General features: G+C 39.8%; 1 protein-coding gene across 2 annotated transcripts in view; it reads right to left on the bottom strand.

Moving 5' to 3' along the window:
• Window positions 1-1,009: 1,009 nt before the first annotated feature.
• The window catches only part of LOC132177254 (mediator of RNA polymerase II transcription subunit 23), an 81,124-nt gene continuing 62,126 nt past the window's right edge, over window positions 1,010-20,007 (bottom strand). For both annotated transcript variants that reach the window (XM_059589503.1, XM_059589502.1), the window contains exons 17-21: window positions 10,638-10,878; window positions 9,778-10,552; window positions 7,268-7,449; window positions 1,635-1,738; window positions 1,010-1,519 (exon numbers count right to left, since the gene is read on the bottom strand). In XM_059589503.1, coding sequence (XP_059445486.1) covers window positions 1,318-1,519; window positions 1,635-1,738; window positions 7,268-7,449; window positions 9,778-10,552; window positions 10,638-10,878 — 1,504 coding nt within the window. In that variant the 3' untranslated portion in view covers window positions 1,010-1,317. The remainder of the gene's footprint in view (window positions 1,520-1,634; window positions 1,739-7,267; window positions 7,450-9,777; window positions 10,553-10,637; window positions 10,879-20,007) is intronic.

Raw genomic sequence — 20,007 nt, forward strand, 5'->3', positions numbered from 1 at the left:
TCTTCTATCTTGTTTCTATTGCTAAAAAAAGAGGTTGTCCCTCCTTCGACTACTTGACCAAGGCAACCACATTTCCTATATTCTTCTCTTTCATCGTTGTTCAGTAAGTAGCTCCCAACATATCAATCAAAAAGTCTCACTTTACATGATCAAAGATAGATCATCATAATTGATATGTTATAATCTTATAAAATGGAATGCCCAAATCCATTACTAAAAACAAACAACAATTTATAAGTTACATGGTTTATGACTTAGATCTTCAGTGTCATAATCTATCATTAACACACCTAAGCTATATTCAATATAACTTTTAAGACTTATACAGTTATATGCATATAAAAAATAATATGCACATGTAAACCATAATATATCCAATGTTCTTGAAATAATTTAGCAAATAAACAACTTTATTAAATAAACTAAAACGTGATACCTAATGAATTGGCTTTTAGGACAAGCTCTACAAGCTTTAGCCTCGAAGTACCATAAAAATGGCACATTTCCTCCCCTCTCTCCCTCTTTCTCTCACTTTCTCTCTCTTTGTTGCTGGCTGAACGAAGGAAATGAAGTTGATAGGTTTCTAGAGCTTTTATTACGAAGTCCACGTGTTTCTAGGACTCGACATAATCTCTCATATGATTTGTAGGCAACACCCTCTATTCTCAACAGTTGAGGGATTCAGGGTACTTGACTTCATCTCTCCTATGAATATGGTAGGCAACACCCTCTGTGCAAAAGATCTCTCAATAGCAACGAAGTTCCTTAATTTGATGCATAACCTCTTTTTCCTATAGGAGACCTTGGGTGTTGGAATTAGTCCAAGTGAATCAGGCAAGCACTATATGCAACTAATTGTTGTTTCACCATAAATATGTGTAATTGACTTTTTATTTTTATTTTATTTTATTTTTTCCAACCGGGAAAAAGGGAAAAGGAAGCCCGTTTAATCAATTACAATGAAAAGTACATTTCTAATGATGGTAATGCAACCACTGCAACATATACATCCATAGTTAGGGTGTCCACACGCCCCCCTAATATTTTTCTTTTAATTTTTTTAAATAATAAGTTAACTCTTACATCTATAAAAGTTAAGCACCTATTTTGTGAAATATTCTTATGACAAGGGAAAAATACAAATCTATCCCCCATGCAGCCACTTTGTCTAGATATGCAAATAGATGACATTTTTTATGGTTTCAAAAGTGTATTAGAACATCATTCCACATTCCTGCCCTTTCTGTACATGAGTGAAGCTCTGCCTTCAAATTATCATTTTATCAGCATACAAGAAATACCAATTAAACCCAACCGTTAAGATGGATTCTGGACCACCTTTGGATGAGTAGCAGCATAAATTGAAGAATTTACGTCAGGTTTTAGGTGGGACAGAAGATGCTGTACATCTGGACGTAAACTTTCTGATGCTCTACCACAGAGGGCCAATACCTCAGGACGAGGCTTGCTATTAGCCTGCACAGGCCCTCCCTGCCCTTCATAATGGATAACATGATGACTGCGAAATACATTGGTTATGCAACATGTAAGTATTCTTGAGGCAATAGAAGCAATGTAATATCAACATTGTTCTGCAGGTAATGTTTGATGCATAAAAACCCCCCAATACTTACAGGAAGTCAATGAGATCTGCTATTTCCGATGCGTCAACAGGATTTGATGGCTGTGAATTCCTTCCGAAGACATCGACTATTATACTTAAGAGTAGTGAGAGGGTCTGAAAAAGATGTGTCATAAGATTAAATATTGCAAATCAAAACACACTCCTCAAACTCAAATACACATCCATTGATTGCAATAAGATCTTCTAACACGCCCATCCAAAGAAAAACAACACAGTAACTCCAGGAATGATAGAAAATATTTAGTGGAAGAAAGGTGGATCTACTGCTTGGACATCCTCGTAAGAAATAAAAAAAACCGGATTCATATGACTTTTATGGGCTGTAATCAGTGGAGGACAATAACTACTAGGCTAAATAAATATGGAAACTAGATGTCCTGAAATCTTCATTTGAATCCTTGCAACCCCTGCTGTGACAGTTTTTGTTCAGTATTTTGGTTCTTTCAGTTCTCTGTTTCAGGGTCCACGTCTTAACATGGGGAAGTGTTACTGGGCGTGTTGACTTGTACACTGGAGGCTTGTTCCTATCAGTTACGCCTATTGGATAATTGGTTATCCAACATGGCATGATGAAGGGCAATCTTGTACTTTTAAACTGATGATGCATTAGGAGGAGTCAGCCTCTTTGAGTGGCAGATTCTCTACAACTCTACGTTGTTTTTCATGTTACAAACAAATAACAATCACATTGACAGGCATGCCCAACTGACAGAATACTTCATGAAAAGAAATATAAGAAACAGTTCACTTCAGCACTTGTGTATGGAAGTCAATATAAACTAAGACCACCTCTTTTGCTGTCTTGATTTTGTTCTTATTTAGGTAACAATCTATTGATCTGTTGGCTTAATTATGTTGTACGGGTAATACCAAAGGTTGATTCATTGTAACAAGAGAAGTCCATAGGCATCTGCTACTAGTGCTCTAAGAGCATCATTTCCCCCAAAAACTGCACCTCAAGTTGAGATTGTCTTAGGTCGAAGCAGATATTGTCTTAGCACTTAAGTTGTATGGTCGAGGGAATATTCAACTCCTTTTTTTTTTTTTTAATCAGTAAGTTGTGCGTGCTGTGAGCTTAAAACCCACATTTAGGGAAAATTTCAAAAAAATCACAAAAACCTACTCACATCAGATTCCCTACATTTAACTAATCCTGAAGGGTTGCTATAGTGTTCTCTAATGTGTAGGGAACCAAAATAACCCTGAAGGGTTGCTATAGTGTTCTCTAATGTGTAGGGAACCAAAATAACCTCAAGGGTTGCTACAGTGTTTTCCAATGTGTAGGGAACCAAAAGTGGTTCCCTTTACATTAATTTAATATAAATATTTCACTTTTCTCTCTCCTCTTTCATCTTTTTGTCTTTAATTGGGAATTGTGTTGGAATTTTGTGAAAAAGGAGAAGGTAGGTAGAGAACTTGTATTTTGTAAAAAAATAATATTTTAATGGTATAGAGAAATATAAAGGAAGCTATTGTAAAATATATTTTCATAGGAAAGCAAAAAGTAGTTTTGTACCCTAAACTTAGGAAAAATCAAAGGGAAACTGCTGTTAGTGCTCTTAGATAGCTCATTGTATTTACTCGGCGTGTTTCTTGTTTTGGTGAACGGCACTTCCACAAGTTTTTTTGGTAGCTCCCGTTACTTGAGACAATGAGACCCTCTATCTCTTTTGTTGTTTGTCCTTGTGATGGAGGTGTTGGGTAAGATGATTTCTGTTGCAGTGACTAGGGGCTTGTTGTTTGGCTTCTCTGTGGGGACAAGGAATGTTGGTGGATTGATATCTCTCACCTTCTATGGGGCTGGCCCAAATCATCTACCTTATATGCGGTGCGTATTGTTATGTTTTGAAGTTGTTTTGGGTTTGAAGATAAACTTGACTATGTCGGAATTCGTTCCTATCGGAAATATTGATAATGTGGATGAGTTGATTGGTATTCTAGGTTGTGAGGTTTCTTCCCTTCGTTTGAAGTATCTTGGTCTACTGTTGGGGCCTCCTATATTAGGACAATGTTATTGAGAATATAGAGCATCGATTGGCTAGTTGGAAAATGATGTATTTGTTTAAGGGTGGTAGGTTTACCCTTATCAAGAGCATACTTTTCCAATTCACCTACGTACTTCATGTCCCTCTTTCTTCTCCTTACGACTGTTGCAAACCATATTAAAAAGCTTCAATGTGATTTCTTATGGGGTGGGGGCTTGGTGAATAGTTCAAATATCACCTGGTAAGCTAGTCCAAAGTTTGTTTGATGATCTCTAAGGTAGGGTTAGGGGTCGGGAACTTGTTGATGTTCAATCGTACTCTATTAGAAAAATGGCTTTAGCACTATAGGCTTGAGAGAGAGGCTTGGTGGAGAGTTGTGATGAACTATAAAATTTGGCAATTCATGGGGTGGGGTAATGGAAGGATATTAGGAGGGGTTGGGGGAAGTTTTCAAGTCATACCAAATTTAAGCTGGGAGATGACTCTAATGTTGGATTCTGGTATGATCTGTAGTGTGGAGATATGACCCTTAAAGCAGCCTTTCAAAATTTATATGGTATTGTTTGTGCAAAGTTGCTTTTGTAGCAGCTCACTTGGACCTTTCTGGTGGTTCCCATTAAGTGGAACGTGAGCTTTACTAAAGCGGCTCATAATTGGGAGGTGGATGTCTTTGCCTCGTTCTTCAGGGTATTGTATGGTTAACATAGTAATTCTTTTGATAAGTAAAGATTGTATATATCAAATAAAGCGCAAAGCGCCTCTAAGTACATAAGAAAATATACATAGGTAACCCACCACAAAGCCCAACAAAACAACCCAAGAAGACCCAAACCCAAAAGACCCTACAAGGAACCACAGCCAGAACTAAAACCACAAACGCCCAGCACCATCCCTAAACCCAAAACCCCTAGTTAACATATTAATATAGTAGTGTATTACTAATATATGTAATTACATCAACTAATTATAACATATGTACATAACTAGTTAGCATACTAAATGTCAATTTGTTAATGTACATGTTAGTATATATTAACTATATTAATTGTAAATTAATATGTTAATATATATATATTTTTTTATAAATAAAGTTGAATATATCAAAAAGCGCAGAAGGGCGCAACCCTAGTACACGGGAAGTATACAAGAGAACGCCCAAGGAGGAGAGAAAAATAGAATAAGAAAGTCAGAATAACTAATCACTAAAGGAGCTAGACAAAGGACTTGAGCTCCTCCAAAGTCCGTTCTTGATCTTCGAAATTTCTCTCATCTATTTCCCTCCACAATCACCAAATAATGCAAAGGGGAACCATCTTCCACACGATAGCGCTTCGAGAATCACCACCCGTCCGCCAACAAGCAAACAAATCCGCCACGCTATATTAGGCATAACCCAAGAATGCCCAAAACGGCCATAAAGCACTTGCAACCTTGTAGTGGAGAAGAAGATGATCGACAGTCTCCCCATCCAATTTGCATAAGCAGCATCTATTGCCCACAGTGAGATGCCTCTTTCTAAGATTGTCCATAGTGAGAATTTTTCCTAGAATCGCCGACCATGCAAAGGCGGCCATTCTCAGGGGAACCTTAGTCCGCCAAATACTCTTCCAAGGGAAAGAGATAGCCTCTTTACAAGCAAGGATCTTATAGAAAGATCTAACATCAAACTTCCTTAGGCGAGACGGAACCCACCAAAGCTTGTCCTCTCCTTCCCTTCTCATTCTGCGGAAATACAAGGTATAGAAGGAAGACAAAACACCCACTTCCCAATCATGAGCCAAACGAATAAAGCTAACATTCCACTGAAGGGAATCACTCAAATAATCCATGTTAGCCGCAATAGATGCATACTTCGAACTGACCATATTGTATAAACCTGGAAAAGCTTCATTGAGACTCGAGTCTCCACACCACAAATCATCCCAAAATCTAATCTTGGACACATCTCCTGGATCGAACATGGTATGGCTAGAAAACAGCCTCCACCCCCTACTAATGTACTTCTAGAGCCCCACCCCATGCGGGCCTAAAGGGTCATTCGAGCGCCATCCGCCCCACATAGAACCGAATTTAGCGTCCATTACAATTCTCCACCAGACCTCTCTCTCATGCGCATAACACTACATCCACTTCCCTAACAGAGTTTGGTTAAACACACTCAAATTCCGAATCCATAGAAATCTTGTTGGGGTGGCCTCGGCGAAGAAATCTTGTTGGAGCTTCTTTGTGCGCTTTGCCATAGTAGCAGGAATGGGAAAAAGAGACAGAAAATATGTAAGTAGGTTGGAGAGAGTGCACTTAATAAGAGTGACCCTACCACCCTTGGATAGATACATCATTTTCCAGCTAGCCAACCTACGTTCGATCTTTTCCACAATACCATCTCAAATGGACTTAGCCTTGAAGTAAGCCCCCAAAGGGAGGCCGAGATACTTCAAGGGTAAAGAGGATGTCCCAAACCCAGGATGCCAGCTAGATCACCCACATTAATCATGGTGCCCACTGGAACCAAAATTGACTTGGCCATATTCATTTTCAAACCTGAAACAACTTCGTAGCAAAAGAATAACGCACGTAGGGAACGAACATGATCAGAATTAGCCCCACAAAAAACCAAAGTATCATCTGCAAACAATAGATAAGAGATGTTAACCATCTCGGGCAATCTCACAAAGAAACCCGAGAGGAAACCATTGTCAATAGAAGCAGAGATCATTCTGCTTAAGGCCTCCATGACAATAACAAATAGAAAAGGGGATATAGGATCACCCTGCCTCACTCTCAAGAGAACTGTTGAAGAAACCGGAAGGAGTGCCGTTAATAAAAACTGAGAAACGCACTGACGAAATGCAGTGCTCCATCCATGAGCACCATTTCTCCTCAAAGCCGCATCTCCTTAGAAGATACAATAAGAACTTCCAATTGATATGGTCAACGGCCTTCCATATCAAGCTTACAAAGCAACCCAGGTTCGCCGTATTTGATGTGGCTGTCCAAGCATTGGTTAGCAATAAGAACTGAATCCAGAATTTGCCTACCTTTGACAAAAGCATTATGGGGCTTAGAGATAATCTTGTCCATGATCCTTTTCATCCTATTGGCAAGAACTTTGGCAATGATCTTCTAAACCCCGCTCACAAGACTAATAGGACGGAAGTTCTTGAGGTTAGAAGCCCCAGACGCCTTCGGAGTTAGAGCAATAAACGTGGCATTAAGGCTTTTTTCAAACTTGCCACGGGCATAGATGTCTAAAAACACCCCCATGTTAATATGTTAACAAATAGTGATATAGGTAACTAGGAATTATACTTGGGTGCCACCTAGATTCCACTACATGTTACTTACAAATAGTGATACACCCAGAAACTTTGGTCAAGTGGATGCAGGTGCCAGGATACCAAATCCCTGGAAATTCAGGCCTGTCCTAGTATCTCTGATATCATTGTTTTAACAACTAAAGAAGACTGGTGGAAGAATTTGAGATGGGTTCATTATCTTTGGTTAAGAAAAAGAAATAAACAGAACAAAAAGTTAAAAGGGATTATCCAATGCAGCATTCAGATATTAAGTTCATTACAGTCTGTTTACCAAGAAGGCTTTCAAACAAACAGCAGGAATGAATTTAGCATCTCTGTACCTTATTGAAGAGAGTGTGAGCATTGGCAAGTCTTGGAAGCAATGGACCCATTATACGAAATGCTATTCTCAACATTGCAACTGATGTCACCGGCCTGAGATGTTTAATAATTGCATGGGTCCCTTCTAGCCATTCCTGTGGGAGGTTACTGAAAAAAGAATGAAGAAGGGCAACTATATTACCTGGAAAAGGAATAGCAGGATCAGACTTCGAGTCAGGACCATATAAGTAGATGCACAAAATTAACAACAATAGAAAAGGCTTGAGAGCAAAAATTACCTTGAATACAAAATCAACATGCACATGAATTATCTAGATTGCCACAAACTGATTAATTAGCTTACATTCAAGTAAGCATTCCCTTCCGTAAAGGTTAAAAGCTTCGGCTTCTATAAAGGAACCCATGTAGGACTTTCTTCACTTAAACAATAATTTTCCAAACCAGAAAAGAAAGTGATTTATCATTTGCACACATCAGGGTTTAACTTATGTCATGCATCTTCTCAGACAATTTTCTTGTCCCCAAGTCATTTAGTTGGATACTGTATATACGTGTTTAAGAATCCTAAAATTCCTTTTGAATAAGCTTGTTCTTTCCTACCATCAGTGCTGTAGAATTTTATAATAAAATAAAAAATGTGAAAGGACAGTGCAAGAAAGAGAGAGAGAGAAAGAGAGATGCACAAGAAAGGGCTACATCTTGTTTATATTGAATAGATTAAATTTTTTTATTAGTGTATTGAATTGATTATACATGCAATACATATAACCCTATTTATAGGAAAAATGGGGTAGGTGGAGTGAATACAAGAAAGGTAATAAAATCTCTAGATTTCGATTACATAATAAGGAAAATATATCAAACCCCATATGGAAGATTATCCTATATTCTAATATCTCCCCCTCAAACTCAAGGGGGAAACTTGAATTTGGAAAGAAAAATCATTGATAATGGTCTGCCAGACAGCCCAATAGTGAAAATCTTCTCATATATCTCATATACCTGAGAAAACATTACTCTGATGCAAAAAAGCTTCTGCAATAGATTCCCAAATCTTTTTAGAACAATCACAAATTCAACCGTGGTAGCAAACTGGAGTTTCATACTATGCCACAGCCGTCCCTTAACAACAGAATCCTCACTCATCCAATCCTTAGCCTTATCACTAAATTTTTCTTCAGCATACCAAACACAAATAAGCCAAACTACAACAATAACAAAATTCAACCAACCAACAGCAAATCAACCAGATCCGATTCAACTAGAACCACAAAAATAACTCCACAAACCAACAAAAGAGTCAAACTTGGACCAAAACTTCAACAAAACAGCCCCCAGTGCAAGGCCAATCCGACCAAAAACCAACAGCTAGAAACACAAAAATAAATTCCACAAACCAACCAAAAACCAGCCTTCCTACACTATTTGGCCCCAGTGGAAGGAGACCCATGCAGCCAAAACACCCAGACAGCTCCAGAATTACAGATGAAAAACAAAAAACAAAAAAACAAAAAAAGGTTGAAATTCCAGAAAATATTGAAAAATAGAAAACCTATATCAGCTGGCTTAAAAAATTTCCAGAAAAATCACCATAATTACCAAGAGGCTCCGCAACTCAAACCATGTGATTGCCAGAGCTCGGGTGCTGACATCAGCGTACGGATGCTGATGTCAACATGCCTTTGTCATTCAACAACGACCTTCGGATCGTGTTGACGCCTTTTATGATTAGAATGAATGCTATAATATCATGTAGAATTTTATAATAAAATCAAATATATGAAAAGAGAATGGAGGCAAGAGCGAGGGAAACGAGAGAGACAAGAAATGGCTACATCTTGTTTATATTGAATTGATTATATTTCTAATACAAATGACCCTATTAGGGAAATGGGATATGTAGAGTGAATTCAAGAAAGGTAATCAAATCTCTAGCATTTGATGACAATCAGACATCTATGGTAGATACTTAATAAGGAAAGTATGTCAAACCTAAAATGGAAGCTTATCCTATATTCTAACAAGTGCTTCACACAGGGCTTTTGCACCTGGGGTTGACCAAGACAATTTGCTGGCCAAATGCACAATCTTTTCTTGAAAAGCAAGACTTTGGAAACTACATCACATATTTATATCCAAATAAATAAATATCTGTATAATTGTCTAAGTCCAAGTCTTTTAAGAAAAAAAAAACAAATAGATGAGATTTGGCCCCATCACATCTATATCTAAAAAATATTGTTTTCTTGAACATGAATAAATAAAAGAATCTCAATTTCTGGAAATGTTACGCCCTCCAAAGGCATCATAATAGAGGGTAAGTTATTGAGAATTGTCATAAAATGGATACCAGGCTTTAATATTTTTACCTTTTGCATAATGGAAATCACTTGAGCCGCATTCTCTAATGATCAATTAAGTGTAAATGAAATTCATATTGGAATAATCTTAGAATCTTATGCAAAAAAATGAGTGGTCTAGCAGTAATAGCCACCATATATTAGCATACCGATGGCTGTTGAGGTATTGTCTTGAGCAGCCCATGTTGGATCCAACAAAGCATAGCCAACAGCAGAATCTAGTTCACCCGGTGACCTTTTCCCATCAGTGAGCCACCAACTCTCTTTTATTATACGGGATGCCTCCACATAAAGTTGTGCATGAAAATCAGGAGGGAGCTGAGCCAGTAGGAGACCACAAGCTTGGATCAATAAGCACGACAGTTGTTGGCATGTATAACCACTTCGAGAAACAATGTTAGAGGTATTTATTCCTGAAACTGAAGAAGTTGATCTGCCTGCACCCAAGGAATCTGTGCTTCCCCCTGAAGGTGATGTTGGCAAAACAGAAGTTTGCCCAACACCATTTGGAGCCCCATTCAGACCATTGCTGGATTGAATTAGTGTTGGTTGTATATTGACAACTATCTGGACCAGTGAAGAAACAATCTTGGATGCGGACACAGGGAGAGAGAGTAATTCTATGACAGCAGTTTCAAGTACCAGTTGAGTGTAGGTGCCAGGATCCTGAATTTGGTAAAATGCTTTTTGGCCCTCAGAAGCATTCGCCAGCCCAGATTGAGATGTTATTGCAGTCTTATTATGAGGAGCACGCACTGTATTACATGAAGGATCTCCCAATGATCCCAATTTTGAGTTGTTATGTAATGGAGGTATAACATTATTCACAAGTCCCAATAAGAGAGTGGCGAAATAGTCCATAGGTGGGCACATGACAGGATTTGATGAACTAATGTGCTGTGGAAATGACTCTGAAAAAGGTATCTGAAACAAATTTGGAGGCCAATAAGATGTTGGAGGAGAACTTACATTCCAAAGGACCACAAAAGTAACAAAGAACTATCATTACCTTGCTGAGATCTAGTATATTCAATACATCGACTATGAGCTTTCCAGGAAGATGACCATAGAAATACGCAAGTATATCACGAACAAATGTAAATCTTAGAGGGTGGTAAGCAAGAAGTGGAGAATACATGGCAAGAATTCTGTCAGCTGGATCTATGGCATCATTCTCAATAAGTCTATAAACAATTAAGGGGATCACTGGAAGCAATCGTGCTGCAACATCATCAAAGAACGTGGGATACCTGTGAAGCATATTCAAGGAATCTCAATCACTATGCAACCCTCAAGACATATAAGACTCTAGCAAATATATCAATAACAAAACCCTGTAAGATACACTTAAAATAACACTACCACAGATGATCAGACATTAAACAATACAAAATAGATGACACCAATAGCTTGAGTATCATAATTATTCTACATAAAACATAGGAAAATGAATAGGTACTCAACGTCACACAAACAGGTTGCATCAAGGACCATGATGATTCTCTGAAGAAAAGTAGATCATGATGATGCTTTGGAGAGAAGTCTTCGATGCTGATGTATATCTCTTACCCAAAGAAAGAGATTTCAGAAAGCATATACAATTTCAGGTTACTAACTTGACTGCCAGAAAGATGGGCAATAAAAGAAACCATTGTGGTTATCTGTTTTACTCAGAGGCCTTTGTATGATGACCACGATCTTTGAAGGAATAAAGACTTGTTTTAATACTACAAGAAGAGTTACTGTAATTAGAAAACTTCAAAACGCTTAGTCTTATTGCCTGTGATCTTGCATAAAGATTGACAAAGAAAACAAATTTGACGGAATGAGGACGAGTTGAAGGACTTGTTATTTTAATACTACAAGACGCGGTACTGTAATCAGAAAACTTCAAAACCCTTAGCCTGATTGGAAGTGATCTTGCACAAAGGTTGACAAAGAAAACAAATTTGACAGAATAAGTACAAGTTGAAGGAACTACACAGGCAAACGCAGCAGAAAACAAGAAAAAACATAACAGTGTGATTTAGAAATATGCAAGTTTATTTATTCATCAAAAAGAAAAGTACTATGCAAGTGTATAATTGCGAGTATACCCAACTATATTGCAGAACTTGTGCATGACCTGGAGCACAAGTCCTGGGTAGTGCTAGGCAGACAGAAAAACTATTTAAAATCTTCACATCCTTCCCTTTGACTTACATGTCCTAAAGCACTTATCCCGTGAAGGCATCTCAAACACATACAAATAAACGTTACTGTAATTGGCTAAATAATATAAACTAATAATTTTCTGGACATCTTAGTTTGGGCCATTATGTGTGGACTTTGGATCATTTATGCAGTTCAAAAAGGAAAAAAAAAAAAAATGCATAGACTACAACATTCCTCTCCCTGGTTATGATATTTCTTCATCACAAAACAGAGCAAATAGACCTTGATTTGTAGCCATGGAAACAAGTATCGAGCATTTATATGGAACAAACTGCAACTACCCAAAGCCAAAACAACAAGAAAGTGACTTCATTCATGAATAATTTGTAAGACTTGTTTGGAGCACCAGCGATGCACATGGTTCTTTTAAGGTGATAAATTATCTAGTAGATTAGTAAATTTAATTAATCAATTCTTTGTTTTAGCCTACATATAAATAACATTGTTTGATCAAATTCTTTGACATAATATTTTAGCAAATATAATACTATTTTAGTAAGTAAAGCAATTTATTAAAAAACGCAAAAGACGCAACCCACATAGATATAAAGTGTATGAAAGAAACACCTAGCTAAAGGAAGAAAAAAGCTCAAGAAAAACATAAAAACTAGAAATATTTGAGTCAAAGGCATATTAGATCTAGTAAGCCAGAGGTAGAGAGACCCTCCCTCTTGGTGTACAATTGGGAGCAAAAGATAATATATAATCAGCAAATTAGATCTACATTTCATTCTTATTTAATATAAAAAGTAATTTTCCTATTAATTATGAAATATTAAATATCTCCACTAATCCAAATCAACATACTTTTATAGTTCTAATCACATTACTCAAATAACAACGATGCTCAAGTTAAAAGTTAATCCTTTTAAGTTTTACTCAATCAAGGGTAATTTAGTCATCTCAATTTATAAATTATTAAATGCCTATAATGGGTCAAATAAGCCACTGTTTATCAGACCAAATCAAACTCTACCTACTAGAGATAAGTAGAGGATGAAGATAAGGAAGATAAACATCAAGTGTCAATAGAAGAATACTTGTGATAGGACTCTAGTGTTATCTATATTCTATAGTATTTAACTTGTATTGTTAGTATAGAGTTAAGTTAGATGTTTATATGTAACTCAATGTTGACTATATATACAAACACTACCATACCGGTTGAGGTAGGCAGCATTACATAAAATCCTATATGGTAAACAAAAATCTTATATCTGTAAATCAATTTACTCGTGACAATGGCTTTGCTGCCCATATTGGACAGAAAGTTCCCATGGATGATTGGCACCGTTGGTTAGGCCACCCTGCTCCCTCCCATTGTTCGTTGTGTTCTTCGCTCAAATAGACTTCCAGTATCTTCCTCATCTCGCACTAGTTCAATTTGTTCATTGTGTCAACAAGGCAAAAGCCACCGTCTACATTTTCCAGTGTCTATGTCTGTGTCTAGCAACCCTTTACAACAACTCTATCTTGATGTATGGGGCCTTGCTCCGTTATTCTCAATCAATAATAAGTTTTATTTTTGCATTGTTGGTGACTTCACCAAATATATCTCTGGTTATTCCCCATCACACACAAATCCGAAGTTTCTGCTATTTTTCTTCGTTTAAAAGAATAGTTGAAAACTATTTTGGCATAAACATCCAAGCCGTTCAAAGCGACAATGAAGGGGAGTTTTTTCCTCTCCAATCTACCCTACCATCAATGGGCATCACTAATAGATCGAGTTGTCCTCACACTCATCATCAAATGGGTTATGTTGAGCGCCACCATAGACACATTTTTTTTTGATAAGTAATAATGAGCGCCACCATAGACACATTGTAGCGACAAGACTCACTCTCCTTGCCATGGTTAGAGCACCTCTAACATTGGACTTTGCTTCCGAAAGAGCAACATACCTTATCAACCGTCTCCCTTCAAAGGTCACCCAACATAAGTCTCCCTTTCAACTTCTCTTCAATCTCACCCCCGACTACAAATTCCTCAAAACATTTGGTTGTGAATGCTGGCCCTTCCTTAGACCTTATAACCAACATAAGTTAGATTTCTGTTCCAAGTCATGTGTTTTCACTGGCTACAGTAAAGAGCACCAAGGCTACAAATGCCTACATCTTCCCACTGGGAAGCTGTATATTACTCGTCATGTTGTGTTCAACGAGTCATCCTTCCTATTCTCCAATAGCAAAAAGATGTCCTCTATTCCTCCCAATGTCCCTCCATCCATTCCAGCCACATTCAACCTACCATCTCAGCCAATTCAAACCTCCCCATTGTCCTCCATTACTTCCACCAACTCATCCCCCACCGCTGTCTCCATTACCCCTTCCTCAAGCAGCAGTCCTAGTGCAATCTCCACGCAAGCCTCATCTAATTCCTCCATTGATTCTGCTGAACAAGGACCTCCCCCACATACACACGGGATGGCAACTTGTTCTCAGCATGGTATCTTCCAGCCATGGCAACTCATTGATGGGAGAATTAAATATCCACCAAGAGCTCTCACTACAAGCTTACAATATGAGGAAAGTGAACCTACTTGCTATACTATTGCATTCAAAGATCAAGTGGCGGCAAGCCATGAATGAGGAGTTTGACGCTCTCCTAAAAAACGATACTTGGTATATCGTCAACTCCTCTCCCTCTATGAATATTGTTGGTTCCAAGTGGGTATTCAGAATCAAGCGTAGAACTGATGCCAGTATAGAAAGATACAAAGCTAGATTTGTTGCTAAAGGCTTTCATCAACAGTGAGGTATTGATTATGCTTAAACTTATAGCCCTGTTGTGAAACCTATCACTATACGAACTATCCTCACCATTGCCCTCGTGGAGAACTGGAAAGTTCATCAAATTGATGTCAGCAATGCATTTCTACATAGATTTATTAATGAAGATGTGTACATGGCACAACCCCTGGGTTACATTCATCCAACCTCACCCCATGCAGTTTGCAAGCTACATAAGGCCCTATACGGACTCAAACAAGCCCCAAAGGCCTAGTTCTCTCGTCTCAGCAACCAGCTAGTGGAACTCAACTTTACCTCTTCAAAATCTGACTCATCTTTGTTTCTTTACAAGAAAAATGGAGCAAAAATCTATGTACTAATCTATGTTGATGACATCATCATAACTAGTTCTCATGAGGATGCCATATCCAAGCTCATCACCGACCTCCAACACTCCTTTACAATCAAGGATCTCGGCCAACTACACTTTTTCCTAGGTGTTGAAGCAACATGGACTGCCAATGGTCTTCATCTCTCACAGCAACGTTACATTCATGATCCACTGTCAAAGACCAATATGTTGCTAGCAAAACCTATCTCTTCTCCAATGTCAGCATCATCTACATTAAGTAAGTTTGAAGGTTCTACAATTACGGATCCAACACTATACCGTAGCAGAGTGGGCTCTCTACAATACCTCTCAACCACAAGACCGAACCTCTCCTTCGCCGTTAACAAGGTGTCACAGTTCATGCAAGACCCCCGGGAACCGCACTGGGTTGCTGTCAAATGCATACTACGTTATCTCAAAGCCACAAGTGATGACACTTTCTTCATATCCAGGTCATCTTCACGTCAACTAGTAGCATTCTCGGATTCATATTGGGTTGGAAGCCCTGATGATCGCCACTCAACATCTAGCTCCAGCACCTTCCTTGGCAGTAACCTACCATCACGGAGCTCCAAAAAGCAACCTACAGTTTCTAGGTCCAACACTGAATCAGAATATAAGGCTTTAGCCAATTCCTCTACTGAATTAACTTGAATTAAATCTCTCTTGGGTGAACTTGGAATCTCTTTACCTAATGTTCCAATTCTAGATTGTGATAATATTGGAGCAACGTATCTTACTTCCAACCCTATGTTTCATGCTCGAACAAAGCACATCACTATTGACTATCACTTCTTATGTGAACAGCGGCATCCAAAAGTCTTGATGTTTGGTTCATCTCCGGGGGGGGTGATATTCTCACAAAGCCTCTAGTCACACAACTCAAGTCCAATCTAAACGTTAGATCTCCACCGTCAAGATTGCAAGGGTATATTAGACCAAATCAAAATCTACCTACTAGAGATAACGTAGAGGATGAAGATAAGGAAGATAAACATTAAGTGCCAGAGATGATAATAAGCAAAAATGCCACAGAACATGCCGATAAGGGCATTGACCAACCCAATGATGGAACTCTAAGGCAGTAGAGGCGGCAACAGGAGGAGGGGAGATTGCGAATGCATCTGGGCAGGCCGGAATCAGAGCAGAACCCATTGGTGCCAACGTAGGAGGTATGGGACAGCCTCTAGGTCAGGAAACGCAGAAACTACTACACACAGACATTGTCAGCGACGCTCAGCTGACGGCTGGAGACTCGCAATGGACTGGTAAGGGCAGCGATCACCGGCGGTAGTAGAAGGAAGAGGGCTGGATCATGGGCTATATAGGGAGGGTCGAATGATGAATATAGGAAGTGTGGATGGAGGATGGGAATTAGTAGTCACTGGGAGGAAGAAAATCTGGTTGAGGGTGAAGGTGAAAAGGTCATTGGGGGGAAGAAAATCTGGGTGAGGGTAAGGGCGAAAAGGTCACTGGGGAGGAAGAAAATCTGGTTGAGGGTGAAGGTGAAAACGTCACTGGGGGGAAGAAAATCTGGGTGAGGGTGAGAGCGAAAAGGTCACTGAGGAGGAAGAAAATCTGGTTGAGGGTGAGGGTGAAAAGGACAAGGCAGTGGTTGTATTTACTGGAGTTGAAAGGGAAGAACCTGCGATGTGGGAAATTGAACCTCTGGCAACAGTGGGGGAACAGGAAAAGAATTCACCAATGCCTACAGAGTGGGTGTTTGAGAGAGTGAGAGACCTTTGCTATGCTTTGGGACTATCCTGTGATGGTCATGAAGAAGAAATGACGGCTCTCTTCTCTGATATTGAAGCTAAAAGAGATGGGAGAAGGGCGGAGGCGGTGATTGATGTGAGTGAAAAGTCTGGCATTAGAGGAAGTCGCAAGTTAAAGTGATTGGAGTGTTCAATCAATTATGATGTGAAAGGAGATCAGTCATCTCGGATGTCAGGAAAAAGGAGGGATGGTAAGGTTTTTTGTGAACCCAAAAATAATCACATGGAATGTGCGAGGGATGAATGAGGTCGAAAAAAGAATGCAAATTAGGAGGCGATTAAGCTGATAGTGTATGTTTGCAAGAGACAAAAATGGAGGTGATTAGTAGGGAAGTGGTTGATAGTGTGTGGGGGTGTAGGCATGCTAATTTGTTGTATTTGGGGTCAAAAGTGGCGTCAAGAGGTATGTTGTCAATGTGGGATAGGCGAGTGGTGGAGAAGATAGAGGAGTGTGTGGGGAGCTATGTGGGAGCTTGTAGTTTCAAAAATGTTATAGCGAATGTAGAGTGGGCATTTGTGGGCGTGTATGAACCTAATGATGATGTGGAACGTAGAGACTTGTGGGCTGAGTTGGCTGGTTTGATCTCCATATGGGAGATGCCATGGTGTTTTTTTTTGGGGGGGGTGGTGGTGGACGTTAATGTTGTACGGCATCCAAGTGAAAGAATGGGCGAAACCAGACATTCTCAAGCAATGGTAGATTTTTCTGATTTTGTTTTTGAGCAGGGTCTCATGGACATTACGATGGTAGGAGGGAGTTTCACATGGTCCAATCGTCGGACTTGGTCAAGAATTGATAGATTCTTGCTTTCTTCAGATTGGGAGGAGCTGTTTCCTAATGTCTCACAGAGAAGGATGCCTCGAGAATTATCTAATCACTTTCCTTTGATGCTGGATTGTGGAGTGGTGAGAAGAGGTAGAAAGCCTTTTAGGTTTGAAAAATATGTAGTTGCATGCAGAGGGTTTTGAGGAGCAGGTCAAGATGAGGTGGGGTTCCTATATGTATGAGGGCAATCCGAGCCATGTATTGGCTCGAAAATTGAAGGCTTTAAAAGCATATTTGAAAAAATAGAATGAGGAGGTCTTTGGGGATGTTAGAAAGTGGAAGAAGGAGTTGGAGGGGGGGTATTGGTGAGCTGGATCAGGTCATAGAAACGAGATCTTTAGTGGACGAGGAATTTCTTCACAATATGGTGAAGAGTATCAATGGCGACCAAAGATGAACGAGCAGTCCTTCAATTCTATTGATGAAGAGGAGAAACAATGGATGGAAAGAGAGTTTGAGGAAGGTGAAGTATGGGAAGAGGTGAGAAATCTAAAAGGCGACAAGGCACCAAGACTTGATGGTTTTTCTATGGGGTTCTTCCAAAAGTGTTGGGCGGTGTTAAAGGATGGTATCCTGGCAATTTTTAAGGAGTTTCATACCTATGGCAAGTTTGAGAAGAGTTTGAATGCTACGTTTATGTCACTTATACCAAAGAAAGCAAGGGCATTGGAGATTAAGGATTTTCGCCCTATTAGCTTAGTAGGTGGGGTGGCTCGAGTAGGGTTAGGGATGTGGGGTGATCATGTGTAGGGTTAGCCTTTGTGTAGGGTGTTTCTTGTGTAGGGTGTTTTGATTTCGGGGGTTCTTGGGTGGTTCTTTTTGGGTTCCTTGGGGGTGCTCCTTGGGAGCTTAGGGTTTTTATTGGGTGTTTAGCCGCACTCTTTTATACTCCCTGTGTAATTGTGTTGCGCCCTGTTGGGTTTTTGATATATACATATTTACCTATCAAAAAAAAAGCTTAGTAGGTGGGGTGTACAAAATTATTTCGCAGGCTCTAGCTAATCGCCTGAAAACAATGTTGGGGAACTAATCTCATATTCCCAAAATGCCTATATCAAGGGACGACAAATACTCAATTCTATCTTAATGATACCCTCTCCCTCTCCCTCCCTCGCTCCTGTCTCTCTCACACCGGCGAAGGATCTCGCTGCTCTCTCCGGTGACGCGAAGGTTTTCACTCTCTCCTCCACCGATTAGGACAAAAGGCTTTGGTGTGCTGCGTGTGCACTGCATCAGAACACTCTTGGATAAAGAAAGGTTTTTCGGCAGGCCTCCACGATGGAGCTCGCTTCTTCGGGCACCTCGGAGGTGCCGCCGGAGACCACAACAAACTCCTTAGACTGAGCCATCACCTGTACCTTACCCGTACAATAGCCCAAAGCAGAAGACGAGGCCGGTGAAGGAGCAGTTTTCGTCCCAAAAAAATCCCACCGGATCAAGCCCTTCACTGGGAAAGAATGACGAACAGCCATTCCAGGATCCTGCTCCACCACCAGCGAGACAGAATCCATCGCAACCACCACCGAATCCAAACCTGTGGCCCCCAACAGGCCTCCATCTAGCGGCTTCACATGCGACCCATATGTGACTGGAGGAAGAAGAGACCCCGGCAAACCCCCAGCACACTTCACAGCCGAAATCTGGTCCAACAGGGGAGATTTTTCTTCGGGTGAATAAAGGAGCACGTGATGGGGTGCTGTCCGCAGAGGAGGAGGAATTTATTTTGGCGTTTCACTTTGAGCAGATAGAGAAATTTCTAGGTGGAAAATTGGTTGAGCAGCCTAAGTCTAAGGGCAAGAGAGAGCTGTTAAATTTAGAATGCTCTATTAATTACGGCATTGCTCGCAGGCCATCCCAGACAAGGAGGGGCAAGGCCAATGTGATGTAGTGATCTAAGTGGGTTTTTTGGGTGTTTTTTAGGGTTCTTGGGTGGGTTTGTGGGGTTCCTTTTGTGGGTGAGCTTTGGGGTTTCTTCTTGTACAGTTTTTTCTTCTTTTTCCTTCTTCAATAAAACTCCTTATTACTTATAAAAAAAAAATGACTCGCCTGGGGGGTTTTTTAGTAGCTCTTGAGGAGTGAGACAAGGGGATCCTCTATCTCCATTCTTATTTGTAGTGGTGATGGAGGCATTTAATAGAATGATGACCACGTCGGTGGATAAAGGGCTCATGTCTGGATTTTCGGTGGGCTTGCGAGATCAAGAGGAAATGCCGGTCTCTCACTTGCTGTTTGCAGATGACACAATAATATTTTGTGAACCTAATGTAGAACAAGTCCGAAATCTGAGATGTTTGCTGCTCTGTTTTGAAGCAGTCTCGGGATTGAAGATCAACTTGTCTAAATCTGATATTATTCCAGTGAGAGAGATAGATGATGTGGAAGGGCTGGCTAGAATACTTGGGTGCGGGGTGGCCTCGTTGCCAATTACATACTTGGGGCTG

The sequence above is a fragment of the Corylus avellana genome, chromosome ca4, assembly GCF_901000735.1.
Source record: "Corylus avellana chromosome ca4, CavTom2PMs-1.0".
In the NCBI taxonomy this organism is placed as follows: domain Eukaryota; kingdom Viridiplantae; phylum Streptophyta; class Magnoliopsida; order Fagales; family Betulaceae; genus Corylus; species Corylus avellana.